Source organism: Nannizzia gypsea, genomic scaffold (assembly GCF_000150975.2).
Source record: "Nannizzia gypsea CBS 118893 supercont1.5 genomic scaffold, whole genome shotgun sequence".
Lineage (NCBI taxonomy): Eukaryota > Fungi > Ascomycota > Eurotiomycetes > Onygenales > Arthrodermataceae > Nannizzia > Nannizzia gypsea.
In genome coordinates this window covers 1,624,810-1,646,318 of record NW_003345197.1, presented here as the reverse complement: position 1 = coordinate 1,646,318, position 21,509 = coordinate 1,624,810, and the positions used below count along the sequence as shown (strand labels likewise).

Here is a 21,509-nt window from a genome sequence, read left to right as displayed (position 1 = left end):
GAAATAAAAAGAATTAGAAATGCCAAGCCCGCAACGGAGAAAGCTTAATAGGATCCAATCATAGTTAACCATTTTTTTTACTACAATCACTGCTTAGTTGGAAACGCATAAAAGAGGAGAGCTAAAGGAAGTAGATAGAGCTATCTCCATATCACCTTTACGATTCTATCAAACAGTCCTATAGATTTATACCGTTGTCATCTCTAACCTTACTAGCTATATTCAGAATGAGAGCATATTGGTTCGATGACGCTGAGGTATGCATAGCTTTAACTACCCGCCTGCTACTCGATCACCCCGCCAGCGTTCGAGGTAGACATCAGACATAGCTCACCGCCCATTTTACAACAGGGCGATCAGCGTGCGCCTCACGACTCGGGCCGTGCTATTGAAACAGACCACCTCGCTAGCATAGGCGTTTTATACCAGAAATGCGCTTCAGTTGATGAAGTTGATGCCATGGCTTTGAAGCGGGGTTATAAGAATCGCGACGAGATAACTGTCTCTCCCGAGAAGATGGGCGCAGTCTACGAGGAAAAGGTGAAGTCATTCTTTGACGAGCATCTTCATGAAGATGAAGAGATTAGGTATATACTGGATGGTGAAGGATATTTCGATGTCCGCAGCAAGGGTGATAAGTGGATTCGCATCCAGGTCGAGAAGGACGATCTACTTATCTTGCCTGCCGGCATATACCATCGCTTCACGACAGGGGAGAGCAACGTAAGTTATATAGCCCTTGAATATGTATGACATTCCACAGTAGTAACCTGGTGATGCTGTTCATAGTATATCAAAGCGATGAGGTTGTTCCAAGATGAACCGAAATGGACTCCTTTGAACCGTGAACCCGCGCTTGAACACAATTCGTTCAGACAGAGCTATGTTGCTGCTTATGCGGAATCATAGATAACGCTATTTTGATTTAATACTGGTACTCGGGTTGAATTCGCAGCGGAAAAGAGGGTACATCGTCGTATAATAAATAATATGTACTTGAAATAGAAACTGCATTCTATACTGGCCGTTTCCAAGAAGCGTATCGAAACAATTTACGCTATAGCAGGTGCACCCGGTAATGACCCTGGTAATCTAAACTGCTCCCCAGGGGTTGGCCTCGGGTGAGCAGTGCCTTGGGGTAGGTGGTCGTAGTTTTCAGGCGTAGGCTGATCCCCTCCGTTACCTCGTCGATATCTTAGTCCATCCATGTTTAGGTCCCTTGAAGTCTGTACTCCGTCACGATTCGGGTTAATGGTGGTAAACCCACTATGTGTAGCTTTGATTTCGGGGTCATCTGAGTCAATTGAGACCGTATCGTGATCTTCTTGCGCTCGAACACCAGTACGTCCCATCCGTGGCCATATACCTGGTAAGGCAACTAGTTGCACTCGAGGTTCTACAACACGATCCTCAAACCACGATTGAACCCGTGCTTCAACGAGTTGCGCAACTTTGGGAACATCCTGAAGTCTGCTGCGTGATCCAATGAGTGATCTAACTGAGATGTCTAGGCGGTAGTCGGGTAGGAACGAAAATGCAAGGCTTGTTTTTGGTATTCCCGACCTGACTCCGTCTTTGCTACTAGGTCTTCCGGGGACCTCTTGGCCAGGTCGAGATTCGTTTTGGCCCTCTGAATGAGGTTGCGGGTTAGGGCTGCTTTCCGACGTTGTGCCAGGGCTGGGAACAAAGGATATGCACAAAGTTCCGGAGAATCGTACAACAGATACTGACAAAGCAACTGGTAGTACAGCGGAAGCTGGTTTTGGGTAGTTTAGTAGCAAGTTGGTTTCGATAGCGAGTGATAAGTTGTCATCGCTTAAATCGACATCCATTAATGCTTGCAGTCTTCCTCCATCCGAATTTGGATCGTCGACGGCAATAACACGGCAGTTACTGAATATAGGAAATTCTTCACCAATTGAGATATCTGTAACGTTGATTCTGTCAATCCATGATGGTTTCTTTTCCACGTTGTTCAGTGTCTCCGTAAGAGAGTCGAGAATGGATGATGTGGGCGAGTCTTTGAGTAAGTATGCAGTCTGCCGGTACTGCGCAATCAATTGAGCAATCAAAACATTAAACCAATCTAATGATTCCGGTTGATGGGTAGAATGGTGGAGACGGTTCCGACCATTTTTCTGGAAGTTAGTAGGGATCGCATTGTAGTAGGTTTTTCGGAGGATGGACTTTGTGTTTGTGGACGAGGAGGGAACGGGGCGCAAGACGTTGGACGAGGCCGACTCTTTCAGCGATCTTGAAGCTGCATCTCTAAAGAGTGTACTGTTGACAGAATATGACCGTTTGCGAGGTGCTGCTCGCTGTGATATACCTCTCGAGGATGAAGAAGGGGCTTCTCCGAATATGAAGAATTTGATAAACGCGCCTATTAGGAGGACAACAGAAAGTTGACCGAGCAGTAGACCTTGCGTAAATGACAGCCTACCCAAGAATTTTAGCGTATGAAGTTGATGACAACAAGTGGGCGAACTCACGAATGCTGCGGAGTTGGGCAGGAGGCATCTGAAAGCAAAAGTAAGGGCGATTAGTCCGTGAGATGGATTGACGCTAGCGTATTTTAGGGCCGACTTACTTTCAGGACTGGACATTGTAACTACGTATTCCACCTTGCCTCGCCCATTTTCTTCCGTCTGGCGGGAAGCAGAGTGTTTGGGCGCTGTTGTTGCTCGCTATGTCGTTCAATTGTGGGTGACAGCGTTTCTGTGGAAGTTGAAAGTTATAGGTGGTCTGTGCTCTTATCAGATCGATCTTATCTCTTGGCATGTGGTGTCTGTTCCAAGGCTCTTCGTCATGCAACGTTATTTATGTTTCTGCCTGCAGAGAAGGCCACTTGTCCTTGACAATAAACAAATGCAATATAAATAGCCAGCCAGAGCAGGTGATATGGAGCCCCGTTGTTGAGCTACAAATAGGTTACCCAAATGCGAAAGAAGCCACTCGCAGACTTGCCCTTTGTCTCACAAGCTAAGCTGTCTGAATGACAATGTTTGCCGCATTGACTTGGCTACTTGCACTACCAGCCCTTCTTCAACCTGTAGCGTCATGGGGAAATAACAAGTCTCCTTCAAAGAACGCGGTCCTTCTATCAGACGTCCAAACCCTCACTTTCCATGCGAATCGCAAAACTACTCACCGTCGCGTCTCCGCAATACCCCAGCTCAACTGTGTTGGGCCATCCAAAGAGATATGCTCCCTCTACAAGCCAGATGTCATCCGATGTACCAATGCAGGATACGACTATGATGAAAATGACGTGCAATGGACCTGTACGGCGCAACTCCCTCCGGAATTCAAGCTCGGAGGTACAGATGTAGTTTGTGAAGGCTATCGAAACTCCAACGACCCATGGATTCTAAAGGGGAGTTGTGGCGTGGAGTACAGGCTCTTACTTACTAGTATGGGGGAAAAGCGGTACGGCCATATACCCCATGATAGAGACGGCTATGGTGAATCGATATGGTCTACCCTTATCCGGATGGCTACTTTTTTTGGCCTATTCATGGTCGTGGTTAAACTCCTTCAATACTGCACCGGTGCACAGAGCCAAGGACGGGGAAGGAATGGTGCAGGAGGAGGTGGTGGAGGAGGCTGGGGCGGCGGTTGGTGGCCTCCAGGGCCCCCGCCTCCATACGACTATCAGCAGCCCAGATGTGCGAAGGACGACTGGCAATCATGGAGACCTGGTTTCTGGACCGGTGCTTTGGGTGGTACTGCTGCAGGATATGCTATGGGGAGAGGCTCACGAAGAGGAGGAGATAATAGCTTTAGATCTGGCAGCAATAATGCTGCACCAGGACCTTCTTTTTCCTCGTCGACAAGAGAAAGCACTGGGTTTGGTGGTACAAGGCGACGCTGATTTCAGCAGGATGAAACGAATTCTTTTACGGAGTATGAAATGTAGAATATAATGGGAAGCAAACTTGGCTCTTGGTACTGTATAAATAACTTTTTTTTAAGACAAAACAATAATATTTACTAAAAGAAGGTGTGGACCACACCCTTCGTAATATCTACAGTATAAGTCAAAATGGTAAAATATTACAACAAAAATTCAAGGCCAACTTAATCATCGATGGAGCCGAGAATCTCCTCTGTTCCTCCTCCGAATTTGGCCTTTTCAGCCTTCTTCTTTTCCCGTCGTCGTCGAGCTTCATTAGATTCACCCTCGATGCTGGGTAATACTTTGTCACCAGATTTCCCACCAGGGTGTCGAAGCTGTTCTTCACGCGCCATCTGTTCTTCCGCATGTTCATTCTCAATCCTCTTTTTCTCTTCATCCAGTTCTCTTTGTATAGCTCTAGGATCGTCATAGACTGTATTCGTCATCTCCGAATAGGCATCTAAATCAACTGGCTCTCTAGGCCCAAGCAATGTCCGCTTAATCCGTTCTGGTTCGCGCCGCTCTTCGTTGGAGAATTTCAACTTGATATGCCGCCTCGTCCGGCCCGGAAACATCTTGCTAATCATCATAAAATCTGTGCCAAACATCCGCAGCCCCTTATAGAATAAATCCGTTGTTTCCTCGTCCCAGGTCTCGAGCTTGGTCCGTTTCCCAAACGAGGCAGCGTTTATGCGCCGAGTGAGCGGGTTCTCCTCGACTTCCTCCATGTCGTCTGCATTCCTATCTGCGTCTGCATGGCGATCGATCTGTAGCGAGGACGTATCCAGAACAATCTCTCCGTTGACGATTCTCATCTGTGGGCCAGCAGCAACTTCGGCCGACGGGCGCATCTTTTTCTCGGCGGGTTTCGGGGTATCTGTGGCATCCCCCTTGGCGGACTGGCTCCTGCTACCGCCTTTCTTTCTTTCCTCTCTCTCTTTCTTCTTTCTCGCAATCTCAGCCCAATCCATTGTTCTCAGCTCCATTTCACGCTTGGAGGTTTTGCCGGTGCGCAAGTCACGACAGAGGTCGGACATCGTCACCACCGCTGAAACTATCTCTATCGACTCCGAGTTTTCTGGTGTGACTGCTCTCTTCCTCGATGTTCGCGGCTTCTTCTCGCGCACCGCATCTGCCACCACCTCAGCAGCCACATCTTCAACTGCCCGTTTGCGCTTCGTCATCTTCGGAGGTGCCGTGGCGGTGTCGGCGGTGGCAGTTGGTGGTTGTGCCATCGCTTTTGTCTTCCCTTGGTCAATAAAATAAAAGATTTGTGGCAGCGATGGTTTCTGCTCCCTGCTGATGTATGAGTCGCAAAGGGATTGTCGACTGGTGGGTTGAGCTGTCAGAATAAATTTAGTGAACCGCCGGAGCTTATCTAATCATGCGATAAGCTTTTATCTCTTGGGCGAAATGCCAATATGTTTGCTTTTTCCACCTCATTTTTCCTCCCTTGCGACTCCACAGAAAACAAATAACGAAGTAGCTAGTAAAAAGCGCGAAAGAGGTTCCTGGTCTCATGCAAAACCCCTCCATGGCCATGCTCGCTGAGGGGCGATTTTCAGGACTCTCAGCCGTCTAGACGTTTTACAGCGGCTGCTCCTGATGTACCGCCAGAAGAACACAAAGGAGGATGGAGTTTTGCGGTCTGTCTGACAGCAAAGGCATTACACCAGCCATACCTTGATCACTCTTACTCAATCGCTCGTTGCTTATTTCTTTTCTTTTCTTTTTAACTATCGCTCCTTCTACGAGGCCAGCTGCATCTCGAGGTCGTTTTGATCGTCGCCGTTCTCTTCCATCTTTTTCTGTCTCTCTCTCTTCGTCTTCGTCATTGTCTTTTTCTTTTTCTCCCTTGGAACCTCGAAGTCGTCACGTGACATCTTGCCAAGACGAGCACTAGCCTGGGACGGGGAAAATCCTCCTTTCTCTGCTTGACTTGGATATTTCAACCTCGCAGACGCTGTCCCGGTCGTCTCTTTGCATTGTCCATAGCGACCAGCAGCCCTTTTAGCCAGACTCGTGGTATCCAGTGAAGCCGTTTTCTCGTCATCCTGTCGCTTCTATCGGTAGAATTCTGCTGGATTGTTTTGCTGGCTCACGCTCCTTGCTCTTCTCGCTGTTTTGTCGGTGGCCACACATTTCCCAGCCCCCGTCCAACCCCATGACGGCACTCGAATCCCCTACGGTGTCCCTACCCAAGTCCGGCCTGGTTGTTAAAATGGAGGACCGCAAGCGACTTGCTACGCAGGATCCTGGTGATTCGGCTCCCCCGTTGAAGAAACAAGCCACTACTGTTAACGGAGGAGTAAAGGCGCACCCCGACACCGATATGCCATGGCGCGATGATCTCGAGGTGAGAAAGGCCCTCTTTGGCTACCTTGATGCGATGGCCATGGATATGACTGTGTCCCTCCTTTTACGTGTAGCGTACATTCGCTTTTTTTCTTTTCGCCCAGAAGGTGCTGACGTATTCACTCTTTACATAGCGATATCAGAAGGATGCAATCTGGAGACAGATGCAGGAATATAAACGCGAGAAAACTACGCTTGAATCTCGGATAAAGGATCTATCCAAGAAGATGGCGTACAATGAAGAACATGTCAGTGTTCTCGATGCATGGCTCAAGCAGGTATTTACCTACCCACCTATCCAAGTGTTGATGTGTGTGCAGGCGGCTAAGTGTGTTTTTAAAAAAATAGTTAATTGACGAAGTCAAAGTGCTATCCTCTTCGGTAGACGGGCCCTCAGAAGGTACTTTCGCAATGTCACATCTCTTGGGGGAATCTCTCGACTAACACGTTCTTCCAGAGAGCCCCACATACCAGACCTCGTTGCTTTTCAGTGGGCATGAATCATTTGAAAAACACCTACAAGACCGAGCAAATGAAATCAAGGGCTCGATATCTCGACTTTTGTCTAACGCGGCCAAGGCTACTCCAGATATTACCAGCTTGCAATCCCAACTTGCAAAGAAACTCGCGGACGAAAAGGCTGTCAATGTGGCCATAGAAAAGGCAATTGCGGAAAAACAACAACTCGAAGAGCGGCTGGAGGCAGCATCATTGAGATATATGGTAGCTGAGAAGAAAATAGATCGAGCCAAAAGCCTTACTGTTGCCAGGCTGGAAAAGCAGCACATTCTCGGTCCCCATAAGTCAGGCGATACCTCCACAAAACGAGAGGAGGGGCCATCTACCAATGGAACAGCCGAGAACCCTGAAAAGGCCACTGAGATGGAAACGCTGTACAATACCACGCTTGCGGTATCCAGCAAGCAAAAGGAGCAACTAGAAAAGCTCGAAGCAGATAATTCCAAACTGTTGACTCAAATAACCGAACTCCATGTTAAGGTATGCTCATCTCTACCTTAAGTTTCAACAATTGGCCTCGCTTGCTGACGATATTAGCTTTCCAAACTTTCTGATGAGGACTATGCTCACTGTGACCTGTTTAAACAATTGAAATCTCAGCATGAAGATGTTATCCAGCGGATCAATCATCTAGAAGCGACCAACATTCAATTACGTGAAGAGGCTGAGAAGCTACAAGCTGAACGGACTGCATATCGAGTGCAAATAGAAAACGAGGCTCAAAACACGATTGGGGAAAAGGAGGCCCAACTAGCGAAAACAGAGTCCAACCTTGTTCGAATTCGAAATGCCCGAGACGAGCTATTGGCAGATCAGCAGATGCGGAAGGCAGCTGAAGACCAGGAAAAGAACTCGATCGCTCAATTGAAAGAGCTGGTAGACGCCAAAGAATGTAGAATTACGTCTTTGGAGCAGGAAGTACAAAGAGTGCAACTGCAAATTGATGGAGTGAAGAATTCCCAGCCAACTATAAGCGAACTGTCCCATGAGCAGTTGCGGACTAAATTTGATACCCTTGAAAAGCAGTATGAGATGCTCAATACGGAACTATCATCCATGCAGACGGCTTTCCGAAAATCCTCCAAGTTAGCCTCCCAAAAGATTGCTGATACAGCTGCTGCTGAAGAAAGAGCGCAACGTTTGATGGCCGAGAAGTCCAAGGCCGACCAGAAATATTTTGCGGCAATGCAGAGCAAAGAAGCCCGAGATGCAGAACTTAGATCTCTTCGGTTACAGAACATGAAGAGCTCCGATATAATTTCACAGCTTAAGGAAGCTGAGTCGGCTACGAGATCCCTTGTTTCAAACGTTGAAAAGCAACTAAGCGAAACGAAGGAAGCGTTGACCACTCTGACGAATCAATATCGAACATCTCAGCACCAAGTTAACGAAGCAACCATTGTCATCCAAGGCTTGAAATCACAAGTGGCTGAACTAAAGGGCCAACTAGCGACAAAAGATGCAACACTCACAACAGCCACGAATAACTGCCGAAAGGCGGAAAGTGAGGTCGAAGGTCTCAAGGTCACTCTTTCGGATACCAAGAAGAGTTTGGAGTCCTGGAAGAGTCGTGGCTTGGGTAATAACACATCCGAATATGAGATGCTAAGAGTAAGCCACTCTGCCCTGGGGAATTTAAGTCATATATACTAACCACAGAGATGTTTTTAGACTCTTGCCCTTTGCACTGTCTGCCGGCGAAATTTCAAAAATACTGTCATCAAGACCTGTGGCCACGTCTTCTGCAAAGAATGCGTTGAAGAACGATTGACTTCCAGGTCTCGCAAGTGTCCGAATTGCAACAAATCTTTTGGAAGCAATGACCACATGCATATTACCCTTTAATATCGTTCGTTATTACCTTTCTGATTCCTGTATAGTATGTCATATTTTTAACCCCTTTTTTGTGGCCACTAACAGCCTCATGTTATTTCCTTTCTCCTTTACCCCTGGCATTCTTTTTTGGTATTAAAAGAAAGGCATTTTGTTGCTTGTGAGAGGTACCTGGGGAGCTACTCGGCGCTTAAAGGGAAGACTATTTGCCTCTTAATGTTTCCCCCCTTCTTTTTGTTCGTCGATCTGGTTTGGTCGGACGTGGTCGTGGAGTCTTTCCACACGTTTTTCTCTTCCGTTAAACTCATCGGGGTGTTTGATTTTTTGGCCCTTGGGGTCTGCTGGGCAGCAGGCCGTTTGCTTTTGCGTTCATGCTACGTTTACATGTATGATGTACAATGATGTACTGATTTTGAAGGCACCGAGTTGTCACCTCGATGCTCCAAATTACGGACAAAACGAGAAGTAGTTTTAACACGTACGCTCCTGCTCAGCATCAATTCGTTAATGTATACAAATAAGTTGCAAATATATATACATCGATCAAGAGTTGAAAATCCTACTATATAGCAACTCATGTCTTCCCATCCAGAGATCCATAACAGGGACAACCTGTCCTGCATCTTCGGGCTCTGTCCACCATTCCTTCTGTAGCAGCTCAGCAATGGTCTTTTGAAGTGCGTTGCCCGCAAGCACACCTTGAGATTGATAAGGACCCATGACAGATGCTCTCACAGCTGCGCTGAGAACCGCCTTGGCATGGTTAAGCATAAACACGTACGCCGCTTGCTCCAGGTCAATGTCTAGTGCCAGACATACCACTGCCCATAACGGAGCAAAATGGCCGTTAACAGCGCCGTTGACTTCATCATGCTCTTCGTCTACACCCACACATTTCAATGATTCTGAGAACTGGTCCAATACCTCCACTGCCTGTACTATGTGATGGTGGCTATCGTGCTGGCTCTCCTGAATTCGCTGTATGGCTGATGGTTTCAGTGCACGCTCCCATACTTGTAACAGGGCAAGTCCTTGAGCAACACTCGCTCTTCTTGCGACAGTACATGGCGTCGATGCATCGAGATCATTGTCCAATCTTTCCAACTCCTCGGGGTGTCTATGGGCTCTGTGGAGATAGGGTATCGTAGTACTTGCAATGGACGCAAGAGAGAGCGAAAGAAACTGATTAAATGATGTGGTCGGGGTTATATGTGATGGTAGAGGCTTGTTGTGAGCGATATATGATTCCAAACCGCTGGAGTAGGCAAACGAGCCAAGAGGAAGCGCAGAATCTGACAGGAGTAGGAGAGAGTGAGAGATCGGGACGGATTCGAAGCTGGGGACTATATAACGGTTAGCCAGAAGATTCCATGCCTCAACTGGCCAGTTGACCATGCGGATGATGGGCATACCTTTGGTTTTATTCACGGCGGCACTGCCCGTTGTCTTCCGTCTCGTCGTCATGTTCGGGATCGATGCGCTGAAGGAGGGTCGTGGTCCCTTGGAGGCCTCTTGACGGCTGTCCTTGATTTCCTTAACTGTCATTATGGTGTCACCGATGCAGCTTGATCAAGGAAAATCATAAAGGGGCTGGATGGTGCTCTTTGCCATCTGCGTGGCCGATAGAACGAGAAGGAGGAGATGTTTCTTATCGCCGATTCTTATCAAGATGTTCCTGGCAGAAAAGGGACGGAAGCTCACCGCCTTGGCCAATGAGACGCAAGGAACTTGCAAGCTTCAACATTTTCAAAAAGCCGACAGAAACGTCTTCCACTTTATTACTGGCTTAAGATGCGAATGAGAGTGATATACCTATAATTTCTGTCTCTGCTATGTCCGGACGCCGTCTCCTCGACGCCATCTCATTCCTCAATGCGTCCCGCGGCGTTGCGAAAAAGCACATAGTGCTACAGAGGCATGCCCTCGACCGCCATGCGAGAACATCGTCGTTAACTAAAGAAGCGAAAAACCAAATCGAGCGGATTAGCCTTGCGGTACAAGCCGCTTCTGACCTAGCAAGGAAGCTTGATGATGGTCCTACACCCGGCTTTACACCGGCAGACCACGACAATGAAGGAAGTAGGGGGATATCCAAATCCGAGAGCACGAAAGTGGATGATAATACCAGGAGGGATGGTGCTAAAATAGAATCTACGGAAGTGCCGAGTGTTGATTCGGAGAAAGGCTTTGCGCCTGCACCAAATGAGACTCTGGACTCGGAAAAGAAAGAAAAACCTACAGCCAATGAAGAAAATGGAGTGCCTGACGAGATGATGCAACAGCTTTTCAGGAGTCGAAAAGTGACAAGATCTCTTTTCCAAAATCAAACTCGTAAGAATGGGGAAATTAATTCTAAATATGATACCATCCCGGTGTCAAAACCGCAAGCTATTCGTCCTGAAATAGCCCTAGAAACTAGGACTCAGGCTGAAGACGTAAAATCGGATAGCGCAGAAAATGCAGAAAGCCAGAGCCATGTCAAGCATACCAATGTTGTCGCACCTCAAGATTCATATCAGATGGTGCAATCTCGAGTTCCATCTTCTCGAATTGGGCGATTATGGGAATATGGTGGGCTGGCGACCTCAATGGCAATGGGTGTTGTCGGGGCAGGTTTCCGCCGTGCAACAGGAGGCGATGACTCTGGGTCCTTGCTGCTTAGCCCTGCCAATATCGAAAGGCTAGTGGCTAAACTGTCTAAGATGAGAGGTGCCGCTCTAAAGCTAGGCCAGATGTTAAGTCTCCAAGGTAAACAAACATTCCGTTAGCGGATTTTATAGCTGGAGCAGTGCTGACTGTGCGTATAGATTCCAAAGTGATGCCCGAGGCGATTCAACTCGTGCTTCAACGTGTACAGGACAGAGCAAACTACATGCCACAGTTTCAAAGGGATCAGGTCCTCAAGGATAATTTAGGCCCTAATTGGCGAGATTTATTCGAGTCCTTTGACGAGGTCCCTATGGCTGCCGCATCGATCGGACAAGTTCACGGAGCTGTTCTAAAGGAAACAGGGCAGCGTGTTGCTGTGAAGGTTCAATACCCTGGCGTTGCAGACTCGATAGATTCGGACCTGAACAATTTGTCTATACTTCTAACTGCATCTCGACTACTTCCCAAAGGACTATATCTTGATAAAACGATTGCAAACGCCCGGACCGAGCTTGCATGGGAATGTGACTATATCCGCGAAGCTGAATGTGGCCGTAAATTTAAAGAGCTGCTGAAGGACGATACTGATGTTTTTACCATACCCGAAATTATACCATACGCCTCTGGGAAGCAGGTCCTCACCATGGAACGCTTGGATGGAATTGCAGTAACCCGGGTCCAGTCATTCAGTCAGTCTCAGCGCGACTGGATAGGCTCTCAAATTATGCGACTCTGCCTTCGAGAAATTGGCGAATTCAGATATATGCAGACCGACCCGAACTGGACCAACTTCCTCTACAACTCCGCTACCAATCGCCTTGAACTCCTTGATTTCGGAGCATCCCGCGCTTATCCTGCAGCCTTCATATCCTTGTACGTTAGCCTACTTGCCGCTGCATCCCGGAACGAACGTGAAAAATGCCGTGAGCTTTCCCAGGAACTAGGCTATCTCACTGGCTTCGAGTCAGAGGCAATGGTGAACGCTCATGTATCATCTATCACAACGATCGCTGAGCCATTTATGAAATCGTCTCCCGAGGTGTATGATTTCAGGGACCAAACCATCACGGACAGAGTTCGAGAGTTTATCCCGCTCATGTTACGCGAGCGCTTATCTCCTCCCCCTGAAGAAACTTACAGCTTGCATCGGAAGTTGAGTGGCGCCTTTTTACTCTGTGCTCGGCTTGGTAGTAGGGTAAGGTGTCGAGATATGTTCGAAGAGATGTTGGAGAAGGTAGAATTTGTGGACGAGAAATATAAAGGGAGAGATGATAATATATCTCTAACTTAAACGATTGTACTATACAGGTAAACAAATAGGCTTTGTAGGATAGAAATGATAGAATTGGGATAATTCATAAGTTTGAAGTGGTTATAACAGAAAAGGGACAACAGGCAGCCTGATTTCCCCCAACTCCAGCTAAGAAAAAGTTATATACAGAGAAAGGTCATTGATCACATCCCAAAACATACAGGTATCAGTCGTATCGTCGAATCACTTCTAGACAAATTCAAAGCTGGCTGGCTTGGATTTTGGAAAAGACAAATACACCAAGGGGAATTAAAAAAAAAAAAAAAAAAAAAAAAAAGGAAAAATAAAGAAAGAGAAACGACCGGAAGAGTGTTGAAATCACGTCTCGCCTATTACTTAGGCGGCTGCGGCTTCTCAAATACTTCGTTCCAATATTTCTTCAAGTTATCGCAGACTCCTTCAAGCTTCTCCCAGGATTTGAATTTTTTCTCCAGTTCGCAGGCGACCCACTTCATCTCTCCCCAAAATTGTTTCTCAATGCCATCGCCCATTAGCTTTATAGATTCCTCTGGCACGGTCCAAGGTCGGATGAACTTGCCCGTGTGGTCTCGGACGGGGTCGATTGGGTGCTTTCCAAAGATTGTAGCAGGGTTGAACTTTGGAACATTGACATGAACAAAGAAGGCACGGGGGGGTGGAGCAACAGTCTCGTTGATGACACGCCAGAGTCCCTTTTGGGTCAGGGCATAGTCTTCCGTTGGATCAAATTGCAGCATGGCTGAGCCGGCCAACCCGGTTGGTGAGCGGTGCCCAATAGCACGTAGTCGCTCGCTAACTTGGTAGAAATCATCTTCAACAACTGTAGCTGCAGCAAGGAAGGTTTCCTTATCTCCTTCTCCTGCGGCACCCTGGGAGAGGAGCGGGTAAAAGTATTGGGGTCCATAAAGATTGTAATAAGTGGAAAGCAACAATGTCTTTGCATGATGCTTCTTTGAGAGCATTATTTCCCCGGATTCAGTAGAAGCCCGCTTGTTCATGTTGGGGACTGGTAATGAAGCAATGGAGTAGTATTGGTGTGCTGCGCTCGAGGCCCAGAAGTCGGGGAAAAGGACCATCTTTCCGGAAGAGAACGGTTCCTTGTGGAATAGTTCATTGGGGTCATGCAGAGGGAATGCATCCGCATCAAGGAAGAGGAGTTCCTCGAATGATGAAAAGAGCATCGCAAATACTTTGTACTGGTAGTTGGAGATCGAGATATTCTTCGGAGAGGTTTTAACCATGTTCTCGAGGACGACACACTTAGCCTGCAATGCAGGAAAGACCTGGTTGCAGATATATGGCTCGAACTCGGCGTTTGTGGCCAGGAAGACTTCCATCGGTAAGGAACAGCCTCTATTTCGAAGCATGCGGAGGGAAACCGTCAGCACAGGGAGATATTTACCACCTGCTGTAGATACCAGGCCACGGGTGCCTGGGGCGTAGTAGGGTCGGTGACGACCACTGCTGACCTCGACAACGAAATCGGTATGTAGTTTCTTCATCAATTCAACGTCACCCTCGGGCATCCTAATATGGTCTGGTCGTTTCTGGTCATTCTTTTCAGGATGAAAGCCGATTTCATTCGAGTCGGCTCTTCCCTCTTTCTTCGGAGGTGGACAGGTAGGTGCATATCGATCTAGCACGGGCTGGAATCCGCTCCAGAAAGAAGCGTGAAGCTCTGGGCTATTGTCGACGGGCCTCGACGGCGCATGAACAGGAGACTTGTGGTAACCCAGTGCAGGAACGGTCCACCTATTGTTTGACAGGTAGAGCAGTACTATCAGCACTATCCCCACGGTCACGGCTAACCGGAGCCGCGTACGGAGGGACATCGTCGATATAACCTTAACAAGGCGCCTTTTTGTTCCCCCTTGGGTAACGACAGGAAGAGGACTTTCTGCTTAAAACCCGATTTTAAGTGTCAGTAACTGCTAATTTGATGGTGGATACACAGAATCCATGAGCCGTCAGGGGAATAGCTAGGTAGCAAGGAAAAAAAAGGCTTACTACTAAAGAGGATCGTCGCCTTCCACGTCGTGATTATGAGCGAGCGAGAGAGCTGGATACCATTCACATCTCGCGAAGGAGGAGAAAAGGAGAGACGGGGATGATGTCAACTTCTTCGTCCTACTTGGACTTGTCTTCTGGTTCAACCCAGCGGCTGAGATGAAAATGCTAAGGAAATAAGCCAAGCTAAACAATGCAATAGGAAGATGCGCCTGGGGAGATACACGGTCACGTGGCGGTCTATATACGAGCCGTGAGACAGGCGCATCCTGGGCTTGGGATGCGCGGGAGAATAGGATGAGACAGAAGCAGAAGAGACGTCAAGGTGATTGAGGCCGTTGATGACGGCAGGGGGCGATAGATAACTAGTTATGATAACAAGATGGGCCCATTCTCGCTGGAGACGCTTTTCTCCAGCAGCTAAGTACCTAGCTAGCTAACTAGCTAAAGCAAAGCATACAGCTAGTTCAGGCCAGAGCTTTCGCCCCTGCTTAGCGAACGAGCTCTCGTACTTTGTAGTTAAGCACATGGAATTCAAAGAGATACCACGAAGACAGTGATAAAAGGAAGTACTACCAGCCTACGGAGTACACTATTCGACTTGTTCTATCAGTCCAATCTTCGTGCTCCGTCTGTGCCAAGGCAAAAATTGAGTTGGGCTACGATGTTGTCCTAGAGGCGATTAAACGAGATCTGAGACCTGACGGCTCGGGCTGGCTATATCTCCACGTTGTATCGTCTATGCTGTCACTGTTGTTGGCGAACTGCGTGGCCCATTCTGACTTGACAGGAGCCTCGTCTTCCCAGCCTGGCCTATGTTTTGACAGTCGCTTTGGAGCGGCTTCAGTCCCGGACGATAAGTTGAGCAGGAGGGAGATATAGGAGCTAGACAGAGATAGAGCCCACCCAGTAGCAATACCAATTACTGCCGCAATACCGAAGAACTTGTATAGAGGCTATGTATAGCGTGTTAGCAAAAAGCCCGTCTTGCGGATGGCCAGGAAGGCAACCCAGCCAATTATCGGGTCGGATATAAACAATACTGAACGAAAAGCCATATGCAAGATGGATCATTCCTGTGCATACCTCTAGTTTGGTAGACATGTGCCACGGTAGGAGACAGACGTATAGTATATGAGTCGAGAGCTCCACTAGCGGCGCTGTCAGGAACCTTAGGATAGAGATAAATATTTTCGAAAAAAATACGGCTGGATAGACGACATAGTATGTCAGAATTGACACCCATCCCATACTTTGGACCTGCTGTGGGTCAGACATGCCGAGCTGGTAGAGAGGCAGCCCCAGGATCAAGATTGCACAGAGAGCAGCACCCAAATGGGCGGCCATCTGCCATCCCCCATACATCGAGAACAGTGAACACAGGGCCGAGACAGTAGGCAGCTCCTTTTTTATTTCCGGTGTATCAAACTGGCTCTAAAGCCAGGGGTATCCTTAGTGATCGCGTGAGTGTTTTGATTATCAACACTGCTACACTAGACATTCGACGGTGTTGTGCATTTCTCAGGTCGCCAGGTCAGTCCATTCCACGGCAAATGACGGCTAAGGAGGTAGTCCCGTTAACAGACGAAGCGCCTATCTGCATGAAACGAGCTTCGTCCATCCGAGAGAGAGAGAGATAGACAGCGAGTCTGCAAGTTTGTTGCCTCTTTTTGGTTTCTCGAGGCTGAAGTTGGGCCGGAAGCGGAAGAACGATGACCCCGGCCACTTTAGGCCCAAACGGGACGCCAGGCGCCTCTTCGCTCTACGTACTTTTGACGATGGCAAGATATAGATGCAAGCAAGGGAGACGGGAGACGCCGCATACTCCCTTTGTCAACGCTCGAGGTGCAATGAACTGAGCTTGTGTCCCCTCTAGCTGATCTGGCAGAGCTGTTTAGGCCCCCGTTTTATGAGCGACTGAGGCGCGAAACCATGGGGAACGCCCCTTCAAAAGCCCCCGGCGCGACGGCCGGCGTGGACAAGAAAGTGAACCGCAGGACCTCGATACAGGCGCTGTCCAGCTCGAAGGCGCCGGCAGCAGACCCGTCACACTCGAGAGAGAGCGCTACCGGTCACCATGCTGCTTTGAAACAGCAGACTCCCGTTCACCAGCGGCTCCAGTCACGGACGGTTGACACACCTATTGGCAGCTTTGGCGGGGAGCGACTGGAGCGTCGTAACTCGCGAAAGCATCGCGAGGGCGACCAGTACGATCTTCCAGTTCACTCCAGGGGTTCGCAGGCTGTTCATGCGCAGCAGGCCGTGCCGGTTTCTGATAATGTTGCCGCTCCTGGCGAGGCCTTCTCGACCCCCAGGCCGGTCAACATCTACTATGCCACCCCTTCCAATCTCACCCGCCCTCCACGATTACCCCTACCCATCGGAGATGCCATGACAGCACCCGGCTCCCCGATCACAAGCGGCTCGCTAGGTGCCGCAATGGCATTCGACAAGGCAAATCCTGAGGTGTCGCCCGAGAAATCAGAGTTGGATCCTGCAATTGACGAAGACGACGTTGTCCAGGATGAACTGGATTCCATTGTCCCAACGGGGTTTAACAAGTCTGTTCCTACGACCATCGACTGGAGAGGCGGCGGCGAGAAAGTTTATGTGACTGGTACATTCGTGAACTGGGCAAGGAAGTTCAAATTACACAAAAGGTTGTTTACCATTCGCCTACAATGATTGAGATGAGAAAATAAACCTGGAGGTTTGGCTTCATTTTATTGACTGATTGACTATAGTGATATCGAAAGTGGAATGTTCACGACGGTCCTTCAGCTACGCCCGGGCACGCATCATCTAAAGTTTATAGTAGATGGCACTATGCGGACATCAGATCAATTGCCTACAGCAGTCGATTTCACAAATCACTTAGTCAACTACATCGAAATAAGCGCAGATGAAATTGAGCGGCCCCGGAGAGAGAGTGATAAGCCGCCAAAAGTTATAATACCCCCTGAGATCTTCCCTCCCAAAGTCCTCCCGGAATCCTTACCCATCGACACTACGGAATCACAGGAAGAATCAGACAAGGAAGAACCAGAGGAAGAGATCCCAATGGGAGACTTCCGTAATATCATTCCTCAATTTCTGGTTGATATTGACCGCAACGAAGATGACGAGGGATATCACCAGGCTGCCAATGTCATCCGAGATTCACGAGCTCCGCCTACGTTACCCCTGTTCCTGGCTCGGTCGATATTAAACAGTACAACTCCCATGAAGGATGACAACAGTGTGCTTAATTATCCCAACCATACGGTTTTAAACCACCTGGCAACTAGCAGCATCAAAAATGGAGTCCTGGCGACCAGTGTCACAACCAGATATAAGCGAAAAGTACGACCATCTCTTAACCCCCATGCTCCTGCGCCTTGCTTTTCTGTCCTACTACATTTATACTGACAGTATCTAGTATGTGACAACAATCTTGTACAAGCCGACTGGAATATGTTCAGATGTCCTTGGTTGGGTTTCGGCCTTCCTCGCTCCTATACGCCGTTTGGACTAAAACAAGGCAAACACGACACTCCTACTGTCCATTCAGCGCCTGCTGTGTCTACATTTTTCTTGGAGGGACGGATAGCTATTAACCAGTCACAGTCATTTTTCTTTTATATATATTTTTCTTTCAGGCATGAATATTTAACGACACAATTATACGCATACTTTTATTTGGCTGACAGATACCAAGCATTGGATACGCGACATGGAGATACCCAAAGGAAAAACAGGCGGAGATTGGTTGGACGGTGAATGCATCTCACGGTATCTTCAGAATCGGGAAGGCAAATTTAATCAGCAGACATAAATGAAGATACAGATGTTCTCTCTCTTTTCTCATTCATTCATTTCTTCCTTCAATATGCTTGCAACCACATGTCTTTTTCCCTTTTTCCTTGAAAAGGACTCACCTGAATATGCATCTTCAAGCAGCCTACCTACTCCGCTGATGGGCTAGAACCAAATACCTCGCAAAAGGCAGAGGATTCGACGAAAGGCTGCAGCCGTGAGCCAAAAATAGACCTGGTGTGTATCTCAGGGCTCCGAAAGCTTCTTACAAACTCAGCTGACATTGGCTAAAGGGCAGTTCGCGGTTACACAGCGGTCCCCTCCCTAAGCATAGCGAAGTGAATGCAGAGTAAGTAAGACTGATTGCTGTTCCACTTGCTCTTCAGCTCACTTTCTATGGATCTTCCATCACGTTCAACTGGACCCTATCTCCGGTAAATGTTGCACACATTGATTCGCTCTTGTATGGCGTACCTAGGCGTGAGAGTGAGATATACCGTCACTCTGCTCGTCTGGCGTTGATCTGCAAGTGGCTGAGCACGAGCCAGAGAGTTTTGGCTGGACACTGCATCAGGTTCAGAGGTATGCCCGTATTCAACTTGCGATTTACTGGCGTTGACTGCTTATCACTCCAGATTAAGTCCCCTTTCCTGCTGTCCCAAGATATTGGGCGTTCTTGTCAACTTCCTTGCTCTTACAAAAGAGGTCTTGACTCTCGACATGTCACATTCAGGTTACGTTGTCACCAGTGTCCTCCGAGCCTGACTGAAGTCCACGATTCCTAGCCAATAACTAATAATAACAACAAAACAATAACATTAAACGTTGCTTCAGCTGCCAGGGGTGTATTCTAACCGTCCTACTAATAGGTAAACTATAATGGCAAACTCGCCATCCAGTTATAACCTACCTTATTTCCCCGATTTCAATGTTGACCTCCCGCTTATACGCACGGGCCTATCTGGACAAACATAGATGTGGCTCACGAGTATTTCTGTCTAACCACCTATCTTCCCAGGCCGACTGGCTGGGCCGCCAAAGCTTTCCCACAGCAGCAAAGATCCTACGCTCTGGACGGATATGCCGGGCAGATGATGATGTTATCTTGCTATCTATTTTGCTTCCTGGTGTGGTACGGGCACTCTGTGCGACTGACACTGTTCTCTTACCTGAGGGTTAAGTTGCTATACAACGTGGTTTATTCATCGTGTTGAGCCGCATTTACCCACTTTCTATCTCTACTCTCCGGAGCTCAGCTGATACCATGATCGTCCTGGAGTAATACAAAGGCAGCTCGGACCAATCAGCCCGACCTCTTTTCCTAAGACAGCGGGAACAAGGGACCCAAGTTTGAGCTGTCCTTGATGGATACTATCTGGGTTGTACAGTATACGACCTGCTGCTTAACCAGGCGCACCCGTATTCTATCTGCATCTTATGATGATACGACCTGCCTACTAGCCAATAACGCCCAGTATCTTCGGTGGTTTCTATTTCTATCAGCAACATAGTGCTCGGGATTTGGCAATGATTTACAATTGAATGGTGGTGATCTGCCCTCCAAGCGGGGGAAAGACCAGACAACTACGGCGTGACACGAAATTGATTAAGAGTGACCAGTATACCCTTTGATGAACTGTTCTAGAGGAATTTGTTTGCGAAGGACATGCCCCGTCGGGGCTGTTTGTGAGAGGTTGAACTGGATATATGCACGAGTCCACAGCTATTTAAGGGGCCTTCGCCCCCTTAGTGAAGGTAGGAAACTCAACAGCAAAACCAGACAATCAACAAAGCACCAGCAAGACAAAGCAAAAGAACAGTATCATAGCACCAGACAATTACCCCATAAACCACAATGAAGTTCTCCGCAGTCCTCGCCCTCATCCCCTTCCTCGCAGGAGCCCTTGCTGCTCCGAGTCCAAATAATATGCTCACGGAGGCCCCGATGCAGCAGAACTCTGACATGGACGCCAGCTCCCAGCTCTTGTCCATTACTGCCGCCCAATGCCCTCCCAGCCACCCCTTGTACTGCAGTGCATACAACTTCTGTTGCGTCAGGCAGGCTGTTTCCTGCTGTCCAAAGGCCTGCTGCGCCGCTGGCACCACCCACTGCGGAAGTGATGGCCACTGCTACCGCCGTGGATAAAGGATATCTTCATATTCTAAGGCTTGGGTGAGCTCTCCCTCAATGCCAATGTATTCATTGAGACCGCCTAACAAAATGCCTAGAGTCCGCCTCCCTCGGCCCAGTTGAAAGTTTATGATAACCACGAACATCTTCCTTTTTCGTTTAACTGAGTTTGCTTTGTCCTTTCGATGGCAGAAACCAGCGGGTATCGAGGGGCAGTGTCTTAGTGCACAAGTGGTGGTGATTGATATAGTGTGTCTCAAATCATTTTGGCAGCAACCCCCGGCCCCTTTTGTGCTGAATTGATCAACTGTTGATCTCCACGCAAACGCTTGAATCTTTGTCTCCGCTGGATTTAAACTTAGTTCATTTAACTACTGACATATTTTCGGGGTTCAATGCAAAACATATATATAACTACCATGCGATTAACCGGGATTCTTGGTCCGTGTTGAACCTGTTTTCCGTAAAATGTCATGGCTTAATATGAGTCACCGATAGTATATGATAAGTTAATCTAGATTGATTCATATAACTATCTAAGGGTTATATGAGACCATGTCCATGTCCATGTCCATGCCGGCATCCTGCAGCTCGCTAAGGACGGAAGACTACTGATGGAAGCAAATACGACTAGCACTAGGACAGCTTTGTGTGGTACATATATATTAATTGGCTATGCATCGAAGTCGTGCTGATAACGAGAGAGGTAAGAGCGGTGATATAAGGTACATATTATTAGTTATAAGGGGTACATGGACGAGGATAAGTATGTATATCATAGTTAGAATGTATGGGGGTTAAAAGAATGATCCATGAACCCCTATTCTCCATGCAATGCAACCAGCCGCCCCCGATGCCGTTCCTAGGCTTATACCGCCCATTATAGCTTCTAGCGGCTTGACGATGATTGTAGGTTTCTTGTTGATAGCTGCTGCTGCTGCGCTGGCGGCGGTTCTGCCCTTCCCCAGCGTCATTGCTCCTAGACCTCCGAGCGCTCCACCGGGCGGCAACCCACTTATCGAATTCACATT

The 21,509-nt window shown here is 48.1% G+C and overlaps 11 protein-coding genes across 11 annotated transcripts; 6 read left to right on the top strand and 5 right to left on the bottom strand.

Moving 5' to 3' along the window:
* Window positions 1–227: 227 nt before the first annotated feature.
* On the top strand, window positions 228–909 carry MGYG_06466 (1,2-dihydroxy-3-keto-5-methylthiopentene dioxygenase; the record flags this gene model as incomplete). The annotated part of the gene is made up of 3 exons (XM_003171874.1): window positions 228–257; window positions 352–723; window positions 790–909. The coding sequence occupies 3 exons, from the start codon at window positions 228–230 to the stop codon at window positions 907–909; spliced, it is 522 nt and encodes a 173-aa protein (XP_003171922.1).
* Window positions 910–1,052: 143 nt separating this feature from the next.
* On the bottom strand, window positions 1,053–2,606 carry MGYG_06465 (mitochondrial outer membrane protein MMM1; the record flags this gene model as incomplete). Its single annotated transcript, XM_003171873.1, has 3 exons — window positions 1,053–2,439; window positions 2,493–2,520; window positions 2,591–2,606. The coding sequence occupies 3 exons, from the start codon at window positions 2,604–2,606 to the stop codon at window positions 1,053–1,055; spliced, it is 1,431 nt and encodes a 476-aa protein (XP_003171921.1).
* A 395-nt stretch (window positions 2,607–3,001) lies between these two features.
* On the top strand, window positions 3,002–3,874 carry MGYG_06464 (transmembrane protein 66; the record flags this gene model as incomplete). Its single annotated transcript, XM_003171872.1, has 1 exon — window positions 3,002–3,874. The coding sequence occupies one exon, from the start codon at window positions 3,002–3,004 to the stop codon at window positions 3,872–3,874; it is 873 nt and encodes a 290-aa protein (XP_003171920.1).
* Window positions 3,875–4,080: 206 nt separating this feature from the next.
* On the bottom strand, window positions 4,081–5,440 carry MGYG_06463 (hypothetical protein; the record flags this gene model as incomplete). The annotated part of the gene is made up of 2 exons (XM_003171871.1): window positions 4,081–5,271; window positions 5,309–5,440. 2 exons carry the CDS (start codon window positions 5,438–5,440, stop codon window positions 4,081–4,083), a joined length of 1,323 nt encoding a protein of 440 aa, XP_003171919.1.
* Window positions 5,441–6,062: 622 nt separating this feature from the next.
* On the top strand, window positions 6,063–8,617 carry MGYG_06462 (hypothetical protein; the record flags this gene model as incomplete). The annotated part of the gene is made up of 6 exons (XM_003171870.1): window positions 6,063–6,254; window positions 6,388–6,531; window positions 6,602–6,653; window positions 6,711–7,252; window positions 7,310–8,383; window positions 8,444–8,617. The coding sequence occupies 6 exons, from the start codon at window positions 6,063–6,065 to the stop codon at window positions 8,615–8,617; spliced, it is 2,178 nt and encodes a 725-aa protein (XP_003171918.1).
* A 531-nt stretch (window positions 8,618–9,148) lies between these two features.
* Window positions 9,149–10,150, bottom strand: MGYG_06461 (urease accessory protein UreF; the record flags this gene model as incomplete). Its single annotated transcript, XM_003171869.1, has 2 exons — window positions 9,149–9,948; window positions 10,018–10,150. The coding sequence occupies 2 exons, from the start codon at window positions 10,148–10,150 to the stop codon at window positions 9,149–9,151; spliced, it is 933 nt and encodes a 310-aa protein (XP_003171917.1).
* Window positions 10,151–10,437: 287 nt separating this feature from the next.
* Window positions 10,438–12,545, top strand: MGYG_06460 (atypical/ABC1/ABC1-A protein kinase; the record flags this gene model as incomplete). The annotated part of the gene is made up of 2 exons (XM_003171868.1): window positions 10,438–11,353; window positions 11,413–12,545. The coding sequence occupies 2 exons, from the start codon at window positions 10,438–10,440 to the stop codon at window positions 12,543–12,545; spliced, it is 2,049 nt and encodes a 682-aa protein (XP_003171916.1).
* A 353-nt stretch (window positions 12,546–12,898) lies between these two features.
* On the bottom strand, window positions 12,899–14,377 carry MGYG_06459 (hypothetical protein; the record flags this gene model as incomplete). The annotated part of the gene is made up of 1 exon (XM_003171867.1): window positions 12,899–14,377. One exon carries the CDS (start codon window positions 14,375–14,377, stop codon window positions 12,899–12,901), a length of 1,479 nt encoding a protein of 492 aa, XP_003171915.1.
* Window positions 14,378–15,211: 834 nt separating this feature from the next.
* On the bottom strand, window positions 15,212–15,899 carry MGYG_06458 (hypothetical protein; the record flags this gene model as incomplete). Its single annotated transcript, XM_003171866.1, has 2 exons — window positions 15,212–15,508; window positions 15,639–15,899. 2 exons carry the CDS (start codon window positions 15,897–15,899, stop codon window positions 15,212–15,214), a joined length of 558 nt encoding a protein of 185 aa, XP_003171914.1.
* A 585-nt stretch (window positions 15,900–16,484) lies between these two features.
* Window positions 16,485–18,066, top strand: MGYG_06457 (hypothetical protein; the record flags this gene model as incomplete). Its single annotated transcript, XM_003171865.1, has 3 exons — window positions 16,485–17,212; window positions 17,297–17,894; window positions 17,971–18,066. 3 exons carry the CDS (start codon window positions 16,485–16,487, stop codon window positions 18,064–18,066), a joined length of 1,422 nt encoding a protein of 473 aa, XP_003171913.1.
* A 2,136-nt stretch (window positions 18,067–20,202) lies between these two features.
* On the top strand, window positions 20,203–20,524 carry MGYG_09125 (hypothetical protein; the record flags this gene model as incomplete). The annotated part of the gene is made up of 2 exons (XM_003171864.1): window positions 20,203–20,372; window positions 20,410–20,524. 2 exons carry the CDS (start codon window positions 20,203–20,205, stop codon window positions 20,522–20,524), a joined length of 285 nt encoding a protein of 94 aa, XP_003171912.1.
* Window positions 20,525–21,509: the final 985 nt, after the last annotated feature.